The 22,591-nt window shown below is 38.5% G+C and overlaps 1 protein-coding gene across 1 annotated transcript in view; it reads right to left on the bottom strand.

The window, feature by feature from the left end:
* The window catches only part of cox10 (cytochrome c oxidase assembly factor heme A:farnesyltransferase COX10), a 144,587-nt gene continuing 121,996 nt past the window's right edge, over positions 1 to 22,591 (bottom strand). The window contains exons 6-7 of the mRNA XM_072558340.1: positions 12,247 to 12,479; positions 1 to 3,715 (exon numbers count right to left, since the gene is read on the bottom strand). Of these exons, the coding sequence (XP_072414441.1) occupies positions 3,291 to 3,715; positions 12,247 to 12,479 (658 nt within the window). The 3' untranslated portion in view covers positions 1 to 3,290. The remainder of the gene's footprint in view (positions 3,716 to 12,246; positions 12,480 to 22,591) is intronic.

The raw sequence follows: 22,591 nt of genomic DNA, 5'->3' as shown, positions 1-22,591 counted from the left end.
GGAAATATATTGTTACAGTTCCTTGTCTTTCTCTCATCAGGATGAATGTAAGGTTGTCAGATTTCAACATTTGACATTTTTTGCATTTGTCCTGATAAGTACAAGATGGCAACATGAATCTCTTTACAGCAATATTCAAGTTTTGTATTCCCCTGTGACTGTTAATGCAAACTGCAGAGTACTAACAATATGTACTTACCACGAGAATATATGTGGAAAGGTTTAGGTTTGGGATCATAGCAAACCAGTCTACATTCACAGCAAACATTGTGTAAATTATCTCATTCTATAATAGTATTTCAGCACTTCCTCAAAACAATTGCATAAATTGTATGCATTTCTAACCTATATTTTAATGCCCACTTACTGGACGGATAGACAATGAGTACAATTTATTTCTGTAGCACTTTGTCATTTGTCTGTGGAGCAGTGGTGTAGTTTTCTGGAATAAATCAAAAAACTACTTCACTGTCTCTAAAGAGACCTCTTGCAAACTTCTTTCCAAATCTATTAAGATAGAAATTCACCCTGCTGTCGGTAACAGTAAAAACTCTGACTCAATACGAGATCAACTACCAATTACTCATTTAAAACAATTTACTTTTAATCAAAGATATGACCACAGATAGTTGAGTATCTGATTAGAAACAATATGATTTAGGCAACAAATCATTACACTTCCATTAAAAAAAATCTTTTCAAACAATGCACACAAAGCTAACAATGGTGTGGATTACATTTACACTGGAGCTTAAGTAGCATAATAAAGCCTTTTACACTATAATTTCCCTTGACCTACTTTAAAAAAAAAGTGATGTGGACCATTTTGTTCTAAATATTTTTATTATGTCATTTAAAATAAAATCATAATATAAATAATATTTTTTTTGATTAAGGCAGTTACAATCCGATTCCAATTTATTCATCGCGTTAATCAATAATTGCAGGTCAAAATGACAGTGAGTGAAAACTGAAGGATTACACATTGACCATTCTCTTAATGTTCAAAAAAGTCTTTCATGGGATGTGGGCATTGCTGTGCGTTTAATGCACATTCCAAGACAACAGCATGCCTTGCTCAGCTAACTCTGAGGGAAGCTAAGAGTCAACTGTATTGCCGTGGGTCTGAAGTCATATAAATGTCAGGCCAGTTAAGGACAGCAGATTTTTTTGTTCTAAATGATATTAATGAACTAGGTGAGACTTTACTAAATCCAGTAGCTTCATTGTCCCCATTATTGATACTTGTTTCTTTAACTTTGTACTTATTTAAATGGATGAATTACAATTTTCCGGCTCCAGGGTTGAAAGTGGAACTTTATAACTCCAGATCATTAGTTCAGGCCTGTGGACAATGGGTCCAATAACATAGCCTCAAAGCTATACAGCCCCTCACACAGTTACTAATACATCAATAGACATTTATATGTAAGGTTTGCATTGTTGGCATAAAAAAATCATATTCACATGAATATAGACTATATGTTGTGACCTTCCAAACTGTGCAGAAACAATCTTTGAATTGATGGTAATTACTGTTTTAACAACCTGACATGAAAAATCGACTTAGTTTTAATTGTTGATAGTATATTGATGCAATAAATAGACTTTGTGATAACTTGGACTATGTTTTGGATATAATCCTTTAGTCCTTTCATCATGAGTTACATCATGGAAAGTTATGAGTCTAGAAAGTTTCTGGACAATCAAATTCAAAGGACATTTTCAGCAACATAAATTATTGACAGATTATGACCGTGGGAGTTGTTTTGAAGTGGGAGGATTCAAAGGAGAAATTGTTTTACCTAGATTATGACCGTGGTCCAGCCAGACTTCATGTTTGGAAACATGTACTTTGGGCATAAGGACATGAAATTATATGGAAAGATAACTGTAATGTGCAACGTAAGCTGTTACAGTTCTGAACAAATTGTCACTGTTAACAGGAAATCTTTGGTCAGAACAGAAATGTCTTGAATACATTGGCAAGTGTGACAGGATGTTTTTTTTTAGATTAGATTAGATTACTTACAGTGTGGAAACAGGCCCTTCGGCCCAACAAGTCCACACCGCCCCGCTGAAGCGCAACCCACCCATACCCTACATCTACCCCATACCTAACACTACGGGCAATTTAGCATGGCCAATTCACCTGACCTGCACATCTTTGGACTGTGGGAGGAAACCAGAGCACCCAGAGGAAACCCACGCAGACACGGGGAGAATGTGCAAACTCCACACAGTCAGTCGCCCGAGGCGGGAATTGAACCCGGGTCTCTAGCGCTGTCAGGCAGCAGTGCTAACCACTGTGCCACCGTGCCGCCCAAAAAGTACTCCAACAGATTTAAAAAGTACTCCAACAGATTAATGTTTTGAAAAGCCTTCAAAGTAAGTGCAGTTCAATGAAATGCCACAATCTTGGGAGAATTTATTTTTTTTAATGGAAGAACAACTGAATAATGTATTTTACATTTTGTTTTAAGACGACACACTTGTTTTTCAAATCACTGGCCATTGATTACACAAGAAATTCTGAATTCTCCTTGGTAACATAACAAAATAAAATACTGGTAATCAATTGACTTATGTAATGGAGCAATGGGATACTTTTAGGATCTGAGGCCATAATATAACGTTAAAGGGCAGTTCAGGAAGATCGGAAGACACATTGCAAATTTATGGGTGCAACGTGCAAGTTGAAAATACAGGAATTCACAGGGATTAAATTGTAAGGGCCAATTTCATAAATTGGCTTGTATTTCCTGGAGTTCAGAAGATTGAGGGTTGAGCTCATTGAGACATTTAAACTGTAAAGAGTTGGATACCGATAAACTATTTATCCTAATGAGTGAATTAAGAACAAGGGACATAAAATCTGAGCTAGGTAAGTTAGGAGATAAATCAGGAAGCATTTTCTTCCTCCACACAGAAGATAGCAGACATCTGAAACTTTCTCCTCCAAAAGATTGTGGATTCTGAGATAACTGGAACCTGCAAGACTGAGACTGATATATTCATGTTAGGTTAGGGTATCAAGAGACATGAAGCAAGCAGCCGAGGTTTGGATTTGCATGAACTACTAAATGGCTGAACGGACTTAAAGGGGAGCAATGGAGTATTTACATTCCTAAGAAGACGATGAAACCAATTTTCATCAACAGTAAAAAAATTCACAAACAGTAACATGTAGAACTTCCAGGATGTAGAACCCGTGCACTTAATGAGGATATATCAACATGACACAGAAATACACTTTGACAATTTCTAAAGATTCCTTAATAGATTGAAAGTTACGCTTGCATTTCTGTTTGAACTTTGTGGTGAACCACGTTCTCATTTTCAAAGAGAGATTTCTTGCAGGTCAACATGAGGAGCAATAACATAGGGAGATGCCAGAGACTGCAAAAGAAAAGTTTTCGGGCACTGTTGCGATTCGAGTCCCTGTAAAATCGATAGCCGAGGTAGCTGATATACAAGTTGATTGGGAGTGAAATAAGCGGAAAAGTCCATGTAGTTACATCAAAGACAGGACACAATGTTGACAATCCAATGAGAGCAATGCAGTGGCGGAATGCCACTCGTTTGCAAAGCAATGGATGTGTGACTGACATCATGCGGTAGCCACCTCGTGAGTAATCTTCTCGAAGATTCCAACTTAAAGCATTGAAATGTGGGAACTGCCAGGAATACAGGATACCACCCAATAACAAGGCACCTAAACAGAGGGACAGGGAGGTGAGTATAAAAGTTCAAACAAGATAACATTGTTACTTTTCTAAAATAAATAATTTCCCAGAAGTTGAACTTGTGCACATCAAGTGTTTTTACACACTTCCATGCTTGATAATTCCCCAATATTATGAGCTGAATCTCTTTACAAGTGACAGAAATCAATTGTAGACCATTCTTTAACACATTCCAGTTACACATTGGTTTTTCGTACATGAAAACCAGTTAAAACTGTTGTAATAAATTATAGTACTTAAAATACGTGATTAGATGAATTGTTTAACCTCCAGATCCATAACTTCATTTTTGGACAAAGGTATTAGAGAAATCCCAACCATGAGTGTTGACAGTGCAATATTATCATTGCCCTTCTATTTTGTCACTCTCTCTGGCATCTGTAAGAACATTAGATAAGATAAACTGATGTTGCTATTTTAACAATTCTTAAATAAAAAGTGCTCTCATGAGCACTAAGACAGTGTGTCCCATCTTGTTAATTATTATAATTACTGGAAAGGATAAAGATTTCAAAGATAAACCACTAGTCATCTCTTTATAATGACAGCAGCCTTACGGTCCTCTGGGACGCTGACTTTATCTCGTGTCTTCAAGATAAGACATGGGAGAACTAACAGTCAGTACTACAAGAAAATACTTTATTCATTAATACAAGCATGAAAATTTCTTTTGTTTGCCTTATTTGAACACAGCTCTCAAAGGTAAGGGTAAAATTCCATTGTCTCATGTAGTTGGACGACTGCAATAATCTAAACTCCCTGCAGATCTATTACACATTAGATCCTCATTGCATTTAAAATTAATTCGCTTTCAAATATCAAATCATAGAATTTACAGTACAGGAAGCTATTTGACCCATTGTGTTTGTACTTGGCCCAAAAAAAAGCTACCCAGCTCCTAGCCCTCTAAAGTAATCACTTTTAAATATATATCCAGCTCTCTTTTGAAACCTCATATGAAATCTGCCCCCACCAAGCATACATTTCAAAACAGAACAAGTCTCTGATTTAAGAAGATTCTCTTCATCGTACTACTGGTTTTTTTGCTCACAATCTTGAAATCTATAAATTCTGTGTTACGATTGAGCCCTCCACTATCACCTGATGAAGGAGTGTCACTCCGAAAGCTAGTGTGCTTCTAATTAAACCTGTTGGACTATAACCTGGTGTTGTGAGATTTTTAATCTTGAAATTGTTATTCCTAGTTACTGATATACCTTGTAGTGGAAACGGAATATCCTTCTTTACCTTGTCAAAATTGTTCATAATTTTGAACAACTCAATAAGTGATCGAGAACAATGTTAAATTTAACCTTTGCTAACAACACATTTTGAGAAAACATTAAGCCATTACAGATGCAAGTGCCAAAAAAAATATATAAACTAGGGCTGTTTAATGATATGTACAGAGTACAGGGACTTGCAATCAATTCTACACACAGCAAGCTCAGAATCTCAATTGAACTCTTAGGAGAAAACAAAATGCTGAGATGAAGTGTTGCTGCTTAGTGTGGGAGAGAAAACCAAATGCAGATTCAGATTAAGCTGATCTTTGTGCTATACATGGGGGTACCTAAGCAGAGATACAACTTGCATTGATAGTGAGTACTTGCGTGCAATAAAGTATATAGCAGAGGTTAGATAAAAAGTAAACACATGAATTATCAAGGGTAATAAAGCAAATGGGAACTGAACAGCTAATTGATGGCTTTAGGAAAATATCAGCATTTTGTCCAAATTTGTGTAACTTCAGATATTACCTCAGAAATACCAAAACAAGATCCTATAAGGCAGAACTAATTTTATTTTTCTTTTAGTAAGAAATATCCCTTTTAGTAAGAAAGTCCCTAAGCGGGACTTTGATCTTATGATGAATGGCATAGTTCCAAATATTGCTCATTGTCCCAGGGTGAATAATTTAATCATTGTGAATATTTTGTAAAGAAACCAATGTCACTTGTAAGAGAAAAACACAAATGTGTCTCTAATATATTGAATCTATGACTATCTGTCTCTAGTCATGGAGTCCACGTTAATTAGATATTGTGACCAACCTTAAAATTCTGAAAATTCAATTCTGGAGCAACTCCATTTTAATTCTGCCCTGGCACAATATCAAATTCCAGGAGCCAAACATTTCATAATGGATATAACTCACCATATAATTTCATGAAGTACAGATGGAATTCAAACTTAGAGAGTTTTAAACAACACTTTAACATTAAAAATATCAGAAATAGAGTATTCGATGACCAATTATAAAGTACTACATATTGAAGGAGATTTTGATAACTCAATCATTTTATTATAATTCTGCTCACTTAAAAATATTCTGTAATTATTCACTGACTATCTTCATTGCAGCTCACAGCATAGAAGTGACAGGATGCTCAAGAGTCATTAGTCCTGTTTACGTTAACAGATGGAATGACTATCTGGTCAGTGGGGTTGGTGGAGCCTGAAGCTGCCCTGTTTATATTACAGCATCAGAGCAGGGCAGCACTGATGACAGATTATGAGTTGCATATGCTTGTTTCATTGGAAATGTGTCAAAGGCTGCAATGTGTCAGATACTTCCAACAGTATTCAGCTGGCTTTGCTGTTGCTAGGTAGCTCAAAGGCCATCACAGTGAGGCCACATGAGGTAGCAGTTTATATAACACTTATTCTGATGTCAAACTATTATAAAACACAGAGAAAGAAAATGTTTGTGCTTCCATAGTGATTGTGCTACAAATACCACGGGTATAGATTCAAATGGTGGTGGAATGTGACCAAAATAAGTCAAAAGTCAACATTTTACTAATTTAAATCTGCTGAATTAGTAACAGTTTGATCTTGGTTTGTCACATTTATTTCCTTTTGTAGCAAGTACCAATTCAAATACATACTTTAAGCATTTGTTGAAGTCTGAACCCAAGACCCTTCATTCTATTTGCTCTGTTCTGATAGATTCAGAAGAAACGCAATTTATTGTTTAAACAAAAACGTTTTTAGACAGCAGTAGGGAGCTTGTATTGCTGAGAACCAGATGTATAAAAATGTCCACCTCCAGTCAAAACTTTCCATCCAATTCAAATAAATTTCTTAGGGTCAAAACATATCAGAGATTGATTTTGCCACAAACTTGAATCCATTTTGCACTCACTATGCAACAAACATTAGAGATTGAATGTGATTGATTGCAAGACTGTGCAGAATAGCCTTTATCAATGCACTTCAGATAAAGTAATAATTGCTTCCAAGATTATAAAACTGCAGCATTAATATCATTAACATTTGCAGTAATAGCAGTGCTCCCTGGAATATTGTTGATCTCAGGCCACCAACGCAGCACACTACTGCTCTTCTGATGAGTCACCACCCACTATGAGAAAATCTCCTTATCTGATTAACAATTAATGATAAGGGCCATCATATGTCCACAGGGACCACCTTAGATCAGTTGATGGGTGGTTTGTGCATTTACTCGAAACCTTAGATTATGTCTTGCCCAATTCACTAGATTTGGTTTGGGAATGATGTGACATTTAGCAACAAGCAGGTCAGGTACAATCTATGATTCAAATTCATGCCAGGAAAGCATTCATTCATCTGAATAGTCACGTAGATTATACCTTTTCTCAATCAAACTTTAACTCAGGAAATAGATAGGGTGGTAATTTACTGAATTACCAGGCTGGTTTCACAGGAACTAAACTCAGACAAAGTATGTATAAACATCCAAATATGAACTGATTGTTTTAATCACAAAACATTGGCCATTTGATATATATAGTAAATACCCAATCTTCAACCAACTGTTAATGTATTTTGAGTTCTATGCTGTGGAGTTCAGGAATGTAAATCTCTTCGATTGCTTAAAAAAAGCTAAATTGTTACAAACTAGGTAACAATTTGCTGCTAGACTGATTATTCTACTGAAATAAATCCATACCTGAGTGATCATAAAATAATTATGGATAAAGATGATTGTTCAGCTACCCTTTGTTAATCCATTTATTTTTTAATAATTCAATCTTGGGATGTGGGCATCACTGGCAGGGCTACCATTTATTGTCCATCCTTAATTGCCACTTAATCTGAACAGCTTGTTCGGACCATTTCAGAGGGTGGCTAAGAGTCAATCACTTTTCTGAGGGCCTGGAGTCACATATACGCTAGACCAAATAAAGATTTCCTTCCCTAAAAAACTCTCGTGAACCAGATGGGCTTACACAGCAATTGACAATGGGAGCCATTTTGGATAGCTTATTATTGAAACCAAATTTCACTATCTGCTGTGGTGTGATTTGAACTCCAGAACATTAGCCTGGCGTATGAATGACTAGTCCAGTGACATCATCACTATGCCACTACCTCCTCATAAGTACCTTTTAATTGGTTTGCAAATAAATGTAGGTTCTCCAACTATCTGAAGTTCAACTCTTGTGTTGATTACACACCACATGGAATAAAAGCTGTGGTGTAAATCTAGCTCTGTCTTAAGTCACACCAAGGAACCCAGAAGGAATACCACATTACATAGAATACTGGGAGAGGTGGAATTGGAATAGGGAATGGTATGTTAATAGGTGGGGGTCAGAGAGAAGGAAAAAATAATATAGTTTAAATCAGGTTTACTGCATGTGACCACACGGAGTGTGATACATTAATGAAAAATTAGTGCAGATTACCACGTGTGAAAAAGATGCTATGGATGCAACATTAAAAAGGATGTCTCATTGGGGTCAAGGTCAAAATCAATTTGGCTACAGCTAAGGAACAAGAATATGTTCAATTCCATTAGTGGAATTGAACTACTAGTGGAAAAAGGAGAGGAACAAATTTGCAAGAAAATTACAGAGATGCAAAAAGTACTGAGCAATTATAATGGAGAACTCAATTATTTGAATTTAAACTTTGATCATAGTTGCATAAAGGACTGATAGGGTCAAGAGTTCCTAGAGTAGGTTCCAGAAAATGTTCTGTAGCAGTATGTTTCCAGGCCAATGAAAGAACAGAAAATGCTGAGCTTTGTTCTTGGGACTGAAGTAAGCCAAGCAGATCAAATAACAGTAGGAAAACACAGCAGACAGTGATTATTGTTTCATAATGTTTAAAGTGACTACAGAAAAGAACATTGACAAACTAGAATAATTAATAATAAACTGGGGAAAGCCAATTTCAATAAGAAAAAGAATGGACCTGGGTCAAATAAATTTGTACAAATTGCTGGGAAGTGAAAAGAATAAGGAAAATGAGCAGAATGTGGCCTACCATCAAAGCAGAGATGGTTAAGACTCAGTTAAAATATACTTTCTTAAAAGGGGAAGGTGAGACAAAAAAATTCAGAATTTGCTGGACAATAACAGACAAAAATTAAGACAAAGAAAAATTCTGCTTATTACAGAAGAAAGCACAATTGTCAACCAGGCCGAATATATCAGGCTCAAGTTGGAGGTGAAAAAGAAAACCAAAAAAGTCAAGGTGTATGAGAAAAGACTGGCAGCTAACAAAAAAAAGTATCTCAAAATCTTCCACAGTCATACAAATAGTAAAAGGGTAGAAAAGGAAGCATGGAGCCAATCCGGGACCAAAAAGGGGATTTGCACATGATCATGGCGCTTAACTGAATGTTACATGAGACCTTTACATGCACCTTTTCAAAGATGCTGCTGCATAAGCCAAGGAGAAACTGAAATTAATTGAAAAAAAAAAACCCATAAGGTTTATGATTTATAAGAGGACCACGATCAGCTGTCTGTAAATAAAGTTGATAAGACATTGGGATTGGATAAGATGCATCTAAAGCTATTGAAGAGTGACAGTGGAAATTGCAGAAGCACCAGTCATAATCTTTCAGTCATCCTTAGAATTGGGGTGCTGCTAACATTATGCCCTTGTTTAATACAGTATGCAAAGGTACCCCAACAACTATAGGTCAGTCAATTTAACTTTGGTGTTTGGATACTTATGGGAAACATAATTCAGGACAAAAGAAATAGCAACTTGGACAAATATAGGTTAATTAAGGAAACCCAGCAGGGATTTTTCAAGGGAAAATCATGGTTAGCTTGCTGGAAGTTTTTTGAATCGGCAGAGGAGGTTGTAGACAACAATGCAGTTCATATGGTGTACGTGGACTTCCAAAAGGCATTAGATATACAGAGGAACCTCGATTATCCAAACGACATGGGCAAGGAGTATTTTATTTGGATGATAGAACGTTCGGATAACACAGTTTAGCCATGCATTGGGACCTTGTGATCTTGTCTGGATAATCTGAAACTCGGATAATCGATTGCTGGATAATTGGAGTTTCTCTGTATTGCCATAAAACAGACATATCAGAAAAGTTAAGGAATAAAAGGGACAGAACAAAATGGATACTGAGTTGGCTGAGTGACAGTAAGTAGAGAATAGGAGTTAATGCATATCCTTCGGGTTGGAAGACTGCTTGCACTAGAGTTCAAGGATCAATGCTGGAACCTTTTTGGATATATATAAATGACATAGACCTTAGTATCAAGACACAATTTTAAAATTTGTGGATGATGCAAAACGTGGAAGCATTCTGAACTGTGAGAAGGATAGTTTAGAACTTCAAAAGGACATCAACAAGATAATGAAATGGACAGCCAGGTAACGGCTGAAACTCAGCATGGAGAAATGTGAGGTCACTCACTTTAGATAATAAGACATAGGAACACGAGGCGGACATTTAGGCACTCGAGCCTGCTCTGCCAATCAGTAGGACCATGGCTGATCTGACATTCCTGCATGTTCCCCAAAACCCTTTATTCCTCTACTGATCAAGAGTCTTTCTCATTTTTAAACGTACACAAGGACTCTGCCCCTACAGTTCTCTGTAGCAAAGAGAGTTTCAAAGACTCTCAATCCTCTGACAGAAGAAATGCCTCCTAATCTCAGTCTTAAATTGATGCCCTTTATTCTGAGACCATGCCCTTTGGTTCAAGATTCCTCCATTGGGGGGAGGGGGGGGCAACTTTCTGTGAGCATTTACCCTGAGAAGCACCTTAAGAATCCTATATTTTTCAATGAGATCACTTCTCATTTTTCTACACACCAGTGGGTAGAGTCCCAGCCTGTTTAGCCTTTGCTCATAAGACAATCCTTCCATAGTAGAGATCACCTTTGTGATCCTTCTCTGAACTGTATCCAATGAAGTGATATCTTTTCTTAAACAAAACCGCTCACAGTACCACAGATGTGGTCTCACCAGCACCTTGTACGGTTGCAGTGACACTTTACAACTCTTTACACTTCAACCTCTTTGAAATAAAGGGCCAACATTCCTTTGACCTTCCTGACTATCTGTTGCACCAGAGTGCTAACTTGCTGTATTTCGTGCACGAGTACCCTCAAGTCTGTGTTGCAACTTTCTGCAGTTTCTCTCCATTTAAATAATATTCTGTTCTTTTGTTCTGCTTTCCAAAATGAACAACTTGACATATTTCCACCTTCTAACCCATTTGCTAACTTTTTGCCCAATTAGTAACCTATTACCTCACTTGCAACCGCTTTGCTAAGAACAATATAGAGGGCATAACTCTTAAAGGGGTACAGGAGCAGATATATATATAATATATATATGTGTGTGTGCATATAAAATGCATAAATCATTAAAGGCAGCAATACAGATTAAGAGAGCAATTAATAAAGCATACAGCTTTAGTCTTTACAAACAGGGGCACAGAGTACAAGAACCGGGAGGTTATGTTGAAATTGTATTCAAAATTACATTGGCCTCAGCTGGAGCGTGCACCCACTTTTACCATCACACTTTAGGAACGATGTGAAGACATAGCCGACAGTGTAGAAGAGGCTGATGAGAACAGTTCCAGGAACTGGAACTTCAGTTATGCAGATAGATTGGAGAAGTTAGGACTTTTCCTTGGAGAAATAAGAATTAGAAATAAGAAGAAAGAATCTGATGAAGTAAGAATCTCATGAGGTGATTAGACAGAGAGATGGTCAGAAACTGTTCCTACTTGTGAAAGGATTATGAACAAGAGGGCACTGATTTAAGATTATTGGCAAAAGAAGCAAAGCTGATGAGAGGAAAAAAAGCTTTTTCAAGTAAGTGGTTAGGGTCTGGACCACACTGCCTGAGAATGTGGTGGAGGCAAGTTTATTGAGACAGTCAATGGGGATTAGACGGTTAGCTGAAAAGGAAGAATGTACAGGGTTATGGGGAGAAGGCAGGAGAACAACATCATAAAATGCTGAGTCAGTGCAGGCATTATGGACAGAATGGGCCTTCTTCAGCGCTATAGCAATTCTGAGAGAATGGGGTTAGACCACCTCTATCGGCCATGATTCCATGTCCAATTGTTATAGAAAGTATTCCTTCATAAACGCTCATCCTAAAAGCATTATTCATATTTAAAATTAATACTGATGAGTATGCCAGAAATGACATTCATTATACATTGAATGCACATCCTTTCTTTTCCCAGAAATATTTTTCATTGGACAGACCATATAAAGGACCTACCTGCGCCGATGGTGCCGGTGGCTGCTGTCCAGCCCATGACTGGAGGAATAGCTCCAACCACGGACCCTACCCAGGTGTTAAGTATACTCAACCGCTTCATTGGGGTGTAGCAGCATGTGTAGAGGAAAATGTTAAAGGCTCCTAAAGCTCCAGTCAGTGGATTAACTCCAAGGGTCAGTAGAGCTATACCAGGCACACTGCAGGCAACTGCAAAGGACACTGCATGGAGTGGACTGAAGGTTTCAAAAAGAAACATAAATCAATAAATTACATAAATTATAGTTCTTATACAGTTCCAACAAGATTCCAGAAAAAAAACTCATCAGTAAATGCTATCACTATTTTAGGTTTCAATGTTGATTACCAAGTAGAAATGTGTCTGCTCTCTACAAAACCACATCCATTGTCCACCATAATAATGTGATCATAATTAAGTCACTGGACCATAGTTGTGACATGTACTTTTGTCTAATCTGCAATTATGAATCTGCCACGTTACTTTGAGTTTATATAAGGACAATTAACTTTGTGCACATTGATAGGTTGATAGGGTAGAATTTGACTAACTAGCATAACCATTTCCTTACAGTCATTCCTGGCATAGAAGGAAGCTACCTTTAACATCAAGTCCATATTGTTTCTTTTGAATATTTCTTACAATTAGAACGATAATTTACAAGTTTATTTGTTAAGATACTAAAATTAAACACTTGGTTATTGGCATATCTCCATGAGCCACGAAGACAAAAGATTATGGGAGAGTGTTATATGCAGGATATGCCATGATTTGCTTAGGCATGAAATATACTGTAATAAGGGAAGCTAACTAGATATTAATTCCACAGTAGTTAAGTGTGCTTTGAATGTTTACATGATGTTGCCTATGTATACAGCTGGTAGATTTTCAGCAGGACTCAATTAAATTACACTTAGAATTCCCAGTTGCATTGACGTGTGGACACATAATTGTAACATCATTGTTCTTTTTGCATTGACATGTTGCAAGATTTCTATCTGCTCAAATAATCTGCAATGTTTCTCTCAATGCCTTGTTGAGTTCACCAAGTAAGTAATTGAGCCAAATGGGCAGATTCCAACATTAAATTCTGATCTGATTTCAAAAAGTCAGATTCACACCTCATCGTCACCCAGCCAAAGTTGGATGCACTTGGTGTGTTGGCAGAAGACAGCATCAACTTTAGCTACGAGCCTGTGGTTAAATGCCTGTTCACAGTTAATGCTGAGGTAGATGTTTCGATGGAGTACAGAAGTACTTTAGGCAGTGGACAAAAAGAAACTTTAAACACAGGGAACCTGAAACCACTGACACAGCAGATACTAATTTCACAAAAGAGTACTGATCAGTAACTTTAGCAGCACAGTACCACGATAGTAAACAAATTGCTCCTGAGGTCACTTTAAGTTTGGAAAGCTAACTCATACTAATGTGTAAAACTCAGATTTGAAGTCCTTTGGCAACAGTGGTATGTGTCTGCTGAAGATTTCAATGTTGTAATATCTGTGTGATAATTATAAAATGCACAGACTTTAAAAATTAAAGAAAAAAATGACAAACGTCTGAAATCGTAAAGTAGGATATGTGGAATCCAACTTGTATACAATTAGGTATAAAAAATAGAAATCTGATACTGACAAAATTATTCTCTTTTTGATGTTGATTAAGACATTAATATTGGTAGGATATTGGAGCGACCTGCAGAGAGAGCATCTTAACTTAATGCTCATTTGAAAGATAGCACCTCTGACAATGCAGCATGCTTTCAGTACTGCACTGAAACGTTAGCCTGGAATTTTGTACTCAAGTACCTTTTCTGCCTCGAAGTACTATCAACTGAACCATGGCTGACACCATGTTCAAATTTCTGTGCAATTCAGCTGGCTGCAAGTTCCAAGGGCAAAAATGAAACTTTCATCCAAGTGGTAGCAGAAACTGGATCAAATGTTAATGTCATTAGATGACAATATCTCTCCAGTATTGTAATTCATTCCTCTTGCTTCAGTTGCTCAGCATGAACTATACATGACTCTATCTGCCCTGCTATCAACAGGTCAATTGTGAAATATTAGGCACCAGGAATTCCACTTGAACTTGGGACTCAGTATGACCTCAATGCTTCACTGTAATGCCAAGGTTGTGTTTAATATACCTTAGACACACTTTTGAATGATGGATTTTATACCATATGCACTGAGGCAAAAGCAACTACAGAATAAGTTGCCTTTATTGTACAAGTCAATTTATTACAGCAATGACTACACATCAAAGATACGTCATTGGTTGAGATATGCTTTGGGATGTAAAGATAATTAAGACACTATGTAAATAATATTCTATTAAATTTTAGTCTGCTTTTAGGCACAGCAAAATGTACAACAGAAGATTTATTATCCCCACAGTGCTATGGCTTATGATAAATTTGATTGCTTTATCTTAATTTGAACTTTGCTACAGTAGATGTTGCTGAGCAATGAACACATTCTCTGCATAAGAGAAATTCATTGCTACACAGAAAATATATAAAAAAGACAATTTTGACATATTATCAAAAACTGAACAGATTAGTTTGCAGCAAAATAAACCATTTTGAAGAGATTCTAAAAAGCAACTTGCTTTCACACAGTTTGTCCAAAGATTGTTGTCACAAATCTTTACACTGCTTTTTGAGAGCCTGATTCTTTCATTCTGAAACTAGTTGTTGAACAAAGAAAGTTAACAGAGGGTTAACGAAACAAAGAAACCAAGGCGGTAGAATTCTCTTGTGCAGTAAATGTTGATGACAGTATTTTTTACAAAGGTTTCTTGGGGCAGATGGTGTTGCTTCACAATTGCATAGCGTGAACAGGTTCTGGTGCATGGCCAGGCCTGATGCCCTATCCATCATCCCAGACTAAGCCAGGAACATTGTGGAGTTTCACCAACCTGTCAGGTCAGGATGGTTAGCAACTTTCAGCAAGTTGAAGGATGGGCAGAGTGCTGTGATGATAGACACGCAGTTTGTTCTGAACACCCACTTATACTTTATTCTGCAAGCTTCCACAAATCACTGCAGGGGGAATGTTAACCTTTAAACTTGTAGAAAGCCAAGTAACACTTCAACCCACTTAATAACAGATTTTTACACCTTGAAGCACTTTACAATGAGGCCTGCTTCACTGCAGTTCTTTTACAGTTTGCCTTTTGAAAATAATTTTTCTCCAAAAGCTATAAGTACAATTTCTTTTCCAGGTTATAGGACACTAAACTTGAATGAAAAATCTGTATACATTTTGATAAAATATTTAATTACAAGATATTTGCAATTTTAGGAGACCAATGTTTCACTTGTTGTAATGAAGTGAAACATGACAGTAAATTGGTGCACACCAGCGATTTACAAACAGTATGAGATAAATGACTACACTGTCATCTTGTGATATGACATGAACAATAAATAACAGCCAAGTAACTGAAAAAACACTGTTGTGCGACTTTTGAGTAATTCTATAGGACCCATTACACCTAAAAGAGAAGGTGGGATTTTGATTTAACATTTCTTCCAAATAATCAGTCTTGCATTTATGCACGTTCTTAACAATCTCAGGAATTATAAAGTGCTTTAAAGGCAATAAAGTATTTTTGAAGAGCAGTCACTGTTGTTATGCAGACAAATATGATAAGCATTTTGAACACAGCAAAATTACCTGCTTGGCTTTTCCTGTACAAAATTTAAAAGGTAAATCTTGGCTAAATATTTTATGCCTATCTGAACAGATAAATGAGGCTTCAGTTAAACAGTTGCATTTCCTCAGTATTACATTCAAGTGTCAGCCTACACCCCATGGAGGGATGCCATGGACGTCCCTGCTAATTACACTTGCAGGAAGTGCACCGATCTCCAGCTCCTCCAAGACCGTGTTAGGGAACTGGAGCTGGAGTTGGATGAACTTCGGATCATTCGGGAGGCAGAGGGGGTCATAGATCGGAGCTATAGGGAAGTAGTAACTCCAAAGATGGCAGATAGATGGGTGACAGTGAGGGGGACTGGGAGGAAGCAGCCAGTGCAGGGACCCCCTGCGGTCGTTCCCCTCAAGAACAAGTATACCGTTTCGGATACTTGTGGGGGGGACGACTTACCAGGGGTAAGTGACGGGGCTCAGGCCTCTGGCACGGAGCCTGTCCCCGCTACTCAGAAGGGAAGGGTGGAGAAGAGCAGAGCAATAATAATTGGGGACTCGATAGTTCGGGGCACAGATAGGCGGTTTTGTGGGAATGAGAGAGACTCACGTTTGGTATGTTGCCTCCCAGGTGCAAGGGTACGTGATGTCTCTGATCGTGTTTTCCGGGTCCTTAAGGGGGAGGGGGAGCAGCCTGAAGTCGTGGTCCATATTGGCACCAATGACATAGGTAGGAGGAGTGCTGAGGATGTTAGACAGGCTTTTAGGGAGCTAGGTTGGAAGCTCAGAGTTAGAACGAACAGAGTTGTTGTCTCTGGTTTGTTACCCGTGCCACGTGATAGAGAGTCGAGGAATAGGGAGAGAGAACAGTTAAATGCGTGGCTACAGGGATGGTGCAGGAGGGAGGGATTTCGGTACTTGGATAACTGGGGTTCTTTCTGGGGAAGGTGGGACCTCTATAAACAGGATGGTCTGCACCTGAACCTGAGGGGCACCAGTATCCTTGGGGAGAGGTTTGCTAGTGCTCTTGGGGGGGGGTTTAAACTAACTCTGCAGGGGCATGGGAACCCAGACTGTAGCTTTAGGGTGCAGGACCTGGAGTGTAGGGAGGTTAGGAATATGGCATCAATCTTAAAGGAGGGTGCCTGTAAACAGAAGAGTGGCTTGAAGTGTGTATACTTTAATGCCAGAAGTATACGAAATAAGGTAGGTGAACTTGCAGCGTGGGTTGGTACCTGGGACTTCGATGTTGTGGCCATTACGGAGACATGGCTAGATCAGGGACAGGATTGGCTGTTGCAGGTTCCAGGGTTTAAATGTTTTAGTAGGGTCAGAGGTGGGGGTAAAAGAGGGGGGGGGTGTGGCTTTGCTGGTCAAAGATAGTATTACAGCGGTGGAAAGGAAGATGGACGAAGATTTGCCATCTGAGGTAGTTTGGGTTGAGGTTAGGAATAGGAGAGGTGAGGTCACCCTGTTAGGAGTCTTTTACAGGCCTCCTAATAGTCCTAGAATCGTTGAAGAAAGGATTGCGAAGATGATTCAGGAGAAGAGTGACAGTAATAGGGTGATTGTTATGGGAGACTTTAACTTTCCTGATATTGATTGGGAAAGCTATAGCTCAAGTTCGTTAGATGGGTCAGTGTTTGTGCAATGTGTGCAGGAGAGTTTCCTGACACAATATGTAGATAAGCCAACAAGAGGTGAGGCCATACTGGATTTGGTTCTGGGTAACGAACCAGGCCAGGTATTAGAACTAGAGGTAGGTGAGCACTTTGGGGACAGTGACCACAATTCGGTGATTTTTACTCTAGTGATGGAGAGGGATAAGTGTGAACTGCAGGGCAAGAGTTATAGCTGGGGGCAGGGAAATTATGATGCGTTGAAGCATGACTTAGGATGTGTGGATTGGAAAAGTAGATTCCAAGGCAAGAGCGTAATTGATATGTGGAACTTGTTCAAGGAGCAACTATTGAGTGTCCTTGATAAGTACGTACCTATCAGGCAGGGAGGAAAGGGTCGTGTGAGGGAGCCGTGGTTTAATAAGGAGTTGGAATCCCTTGTTAAATGGAAGAGGGCGGCCTTTGTAAAGATGAGGCGTGAAGGTTCAATAGGGGCGATTGAGAGTTATAAGGTAGCCCGGAAGGACCTGAAGAGAGAGCTAAGAGCAGCAAGGAGGGGACATGAAAGGTCCTTAGTTGGTAGGATTAGGGAAAACCCTAAGGCTTTCTATAGGTATGTTAGGAATAAAAGAATGACTAGGGGAGGAATAGGTCCAATCAAGGATAGTAATGGGAAGCTGCGTGTGGAGGCTGAAGAGATTGGGGAGGCACTGAATGAATACTTTTCGTCAGTATTCACTCAGGAACAGGACATAGTTGTCGATATGAATACTGAGGCACGAATAAGTAGAATGGATGGCTTTGAGATATGTAGAGAAGAGGTGTTGGAAATTCTGGCAAGGGTGAAAATAGATAAGTCCCCTGGGCCTGATGGCATTTATCCTAGGATTCTCTGGGAAGCAAGGGAGGAGATTGCAGAGCCATTGGCCTTGATTTTTGTGTCCTCTTTGTCTACAGGAGTAGTGCCAGAGGACTGGAGGCTAGCAAACGTGGTTCCCTTGTTCAAGAAGGGGAGTAGGGATAATCCTAGTAACTATAGGCCAGCGGGTCTCACTTCTGTTGTGGGCAAAGTCTTAGAGAGAATTGTAAGGGATAGGATTTATGCACATCTGGATAAGAATGATGTGATCAAGGATAGTCAGCATGGTTTTGTGAAGGGCAGGTCGTGCCTCACAAACCTTATTGAATTCTTTGAGAAGGTGACTAAGGAGGTAGATGAGGGGAAAGCGGTAGATGTGGTGTATATGGATTTTAGTAAGGCGTTTGATAAGGTCCCCCATGGTAGGCTACTGCAGAAAATACAGAGATATGGCATTGAGGGTGAGTTGGAGGTTTGGATTAGGAATTGGCTGGCTGGAAGAAGACAGAGGGTAGTAGTTGATGGCAAAGGTTCATCTTGGAGTGCCGTCACTAGCGGTGTTCCGCAAGGATCTGTTTTGGGACCATTGCTGTTTGTCATTTTTATAAATGACCTAGAGGAGGGGCTAGAAGGTTGGGTGAGCAAGTTTGCGGATGATACGAAAGTCGGAGGAGTTGTAGACAGTGAGGAAGGATGTGGCAGGTTACAGCGGGATATAGAGAAGCTGCAGAGCTGGGCAGAAAGGTGGCAAATGGAGTTCAATGTAGCTAAGTGTGAGGTGATTCACTTTGGTAAGAGTAATAAAAAGATGGATTACTGGGCTAATGGTAGACTACTTGGTAGTGTGGATGAGCAGAGGGATCTTGGTGTCCATGTACACAGATCTCTGAAAGTTGCCACCCAGGTAAATAGTGCAGTGAAGAAGGCATATGGCGTACTGGCTTTTATCGGTAGAGGAATTGAGTTCCGGAGTCCTGAGGTCATGCTGCAGTTGTATAAGACTCTGGTGCGGCCGCATCTGGAATATTGTGTGCAGTTTTGGTCGCCATACTATAGGAAGGATTTGGAGGCACTGGAACGGGTGCAGAGGAAGTTTACCAGGATGTTGCCTGGTATGGTAGGAAGATCGTATGAGGAAAGGCTGAGGCACTTGGGGTTGTTTTCATTGGAGAAAAGAAGGTTTAGGGGTGACTTGATAGAGGTGTACAAGATGATTAGGGGGTTAGATAGGGTTGACAGTGAGAACCTTTTTCCACGTATGGAGTCAGCTATTACAAGGGGGCATAGCTTTAAATTAAGGGGGGTAGATATAGGACTGATGTTAGGGGTAGGTTCTTCACTCAGCGAGTCGTAAGTTCATGGAATGCCCTGCCAGTAGCAGTGGTGGACTCTCCCTCTTTATGGGTATTTAAGCGGGCATTGGATAGGTATATGGAGGATAGTGGGTTAGTGTAGGTTAGGTGGGCTTTGATCGGCGCAACATCGAGGGCCGAAGGGCCTGTACTGCGCTGTATTCTTCTATGTTCTATGTTCAAGACCTGAAGCAGTGGTGAGAGTGCTATCATACAAGCTGAGTTGGCTCTTTTTAGAAGACAAATCAGGGTGGGAAATCTTGGAACAATCATATTAGATCACATGGACAATAATTGCAAAGGTATAGTAGGTTCCCATTTAGAAGCAAATCTCATGGCAGCAGCAAGGAAATTTCCGATCAGGTACAGCAACTACGTATGAAACATTCAAAATGATCATGTTGGGCTTTGGACAACTGCACACAACTTCGGGATAGAGCACAGAAGAGCAGAACAATGTATTAAAAAATGATTTCAATTATGTCATGAAGAAGTAGTCTCCTATTTAAAATTTGAAGTTAGCAGTGAATGAATAAATCAATGTTACATCTTCATTGCTAATGTGATACACCTAAACTGTTTTGAAATATAGTTTCATTAATTCAGATTAATATAAAATCAAAAATATACCATGTTGAGATCACTAACAATGTGAGTCCAAATAGTCTACAAATGAGATAAGAATTGGGGACAGCTTGTCAGAATTAATAAACTTATCTCATGCTACTAAACTGGATAATCAACTCATAATAACCAGGCTTCATGTTGAAATAAATTTTAGTTAGTTGTAGGGGAAATTTTGGTTTGGAGGCCAGTTTTAGTCCCATAGATTACACACACATTACGATTAGAATATTTTCCTCAACAGTCAATAAAACAATACAGTATTCAATGTTATGATTGATAGCAAAAATGTATTTAGAAGAATAATCAACACAGAAGGAATTTCTGAATAAAGCAATGAAGATGAAAACACTGGAATCATTTTGAAGTCAACTGGATTTTGCGATAGTGCAGCATCTTTGTAATATTCTAGATGGATCAGCTAAGGATTCAAATGACCATCCTCATTCATATTTATTGAGAGTGGATGGTGCCCATGAAATCGCATTTATGCCTGCAAGTGATGTTAACCCCTTTTGAAAAATTCCAGTAAGGAAGTTTCCTGCAAGATCGAAGAACTGCATTGAAGAGCTTCTGATTATTTCACTTCCAAAGGAATGGGGATAGAAGTGGAAAAAGGATATCCCATATTAAGAGGTGTAAAATGCAAAATTGGAATGAAACCCTCCATTTGCCTCCCCCGCCGCTTCCTCTCACCACACCAAACTTGCAGAGAGTGAAAGTGAAGGAACAGGTCACAGCTATAAAGATCAAACAGACAGCAGTGACATGCTTTTAAAGGGGTATAATGAGGGCAGTGCAAAAAGTAAGATCAATGGAATGTGTCATGCTATGGAGTATATTAGGAAAGATTATTATGATAACAGGAATTACTAGGAAACTGAATCGCTGCATAATGACAGTTTTCCATTTAAATCTAAAATCAACAAATTTTAATTGCGTAAAATCATTTTTTGTGGTTATGGCTTTTGCATATTTGAATGCATTTGCAAGTATAGTATTGGTGCTGAATAATCTTTGCTTTGGATTGATGATGAAATAACAAGAGGCAACTCTAGAATTTGGGTCTGACTTTACACTTGACAATCTCTCTCTACTTCATTCTGGAGTCAGGTGAAACTCAGACTTTGGATTTAGGCTGTCATCATACATTAATGGACGATAGCAAACAAAATTATTGAGAATTGATATTACAGCAATAAAATAAAAGCATGCCTCAAGTTGCATCAGATTCAGATTGAACATTTGTCAATTAAGAATGTTTTGAGCTCTGGAAAAGAAAACAATCTTGGTACTTAGCAAAATCCCTGCAATATAACAGGATTTAGGTTTATGAGTGCCCTTACCACAAGTTGTCAATTTGAGATTTGTGGAAAAGATGATGCAGAAAGCAGAGGAAAATGAAAGATGACATAACCGGTGGAGCCAATGGCATTCAGCACTTCTACATTTTAGCTCAAAACATGTGGCATTCTTTATGGCATATCACAAAAGGTGAGTTTAAAATTGAACAAAATGCACATTGAATTAATTCAAAAATATGTTGAGGATACATAATCAATAACATGCATTCTATTCGCCTGAAACTTCATTTTAAATCCAAGCACTCAATGTTTAGCAAGAGTTACAGCTGTAGCAAAAATGTTTATGGAATAAATGACACTGGACCTGAAAATGAAAGAATGTTCACAGCAAAGCAGATTATTTAATTTACAGAATATAGTTAATGAAATCAAATTCCATCTCTCCAGTTATACTTTAAATACACTGTTCGGTTGTACTGTTAGAAAGTCAGTGGAATGCAGGCCTCGATGCATTTATATTTGATAGGGTACATAACTGGAATGAGTCCAGCAGATGTATTGATTTGTCTCCACTGAATCTAGAAGGAAGGATAAAACTGATCATCATGGTTTGTACATGATGGGTTCAGTGCAAGTGACAATAGTTGGCATGTGCAATGGAAGATGATGAAAGTGCAATGTTGCACTAGTTTTATCAGTGTGTGATGGGTTTTGTAGCATGGATAAAACTTGAACTTTTGCAAATACATTGGACCAGGTGGGAAGAATAACGCTAATGGGTTTAAGTTGTACAGTTTACGAGTATCTTTAACTTGTCTCTTCAAATGTGGGAGGTAAAGTACTTTTCTTGACATGTTGAGTTTAAAGTTCGTTCAAAAAGGCTGCTAATTTGGAAAAACTTCATGCATAATA

The sequence above is a fragment of the Chiloscyllium punctatum genome, chromosome 39 (genome assembly GCF_047496795.1).
Source record: "Chiloscyllium punctatum isolate Juve2018m chromosome 39, sChiPun1.3, whole genome shotgun sequence".
Lineage (NCBI taxonomy): Eukaryota > Metazoa > Chordata > Chondrichthyes > Orectolobiformes > Hemiscylliidae > Chiloscyllium > Chiloscyllium punctatum.
The sequence above is the reverse complement of the archived record's forward strand: the minus strand, read 5'-3'. Positions and strand labels throughout refer to the sequence as shown.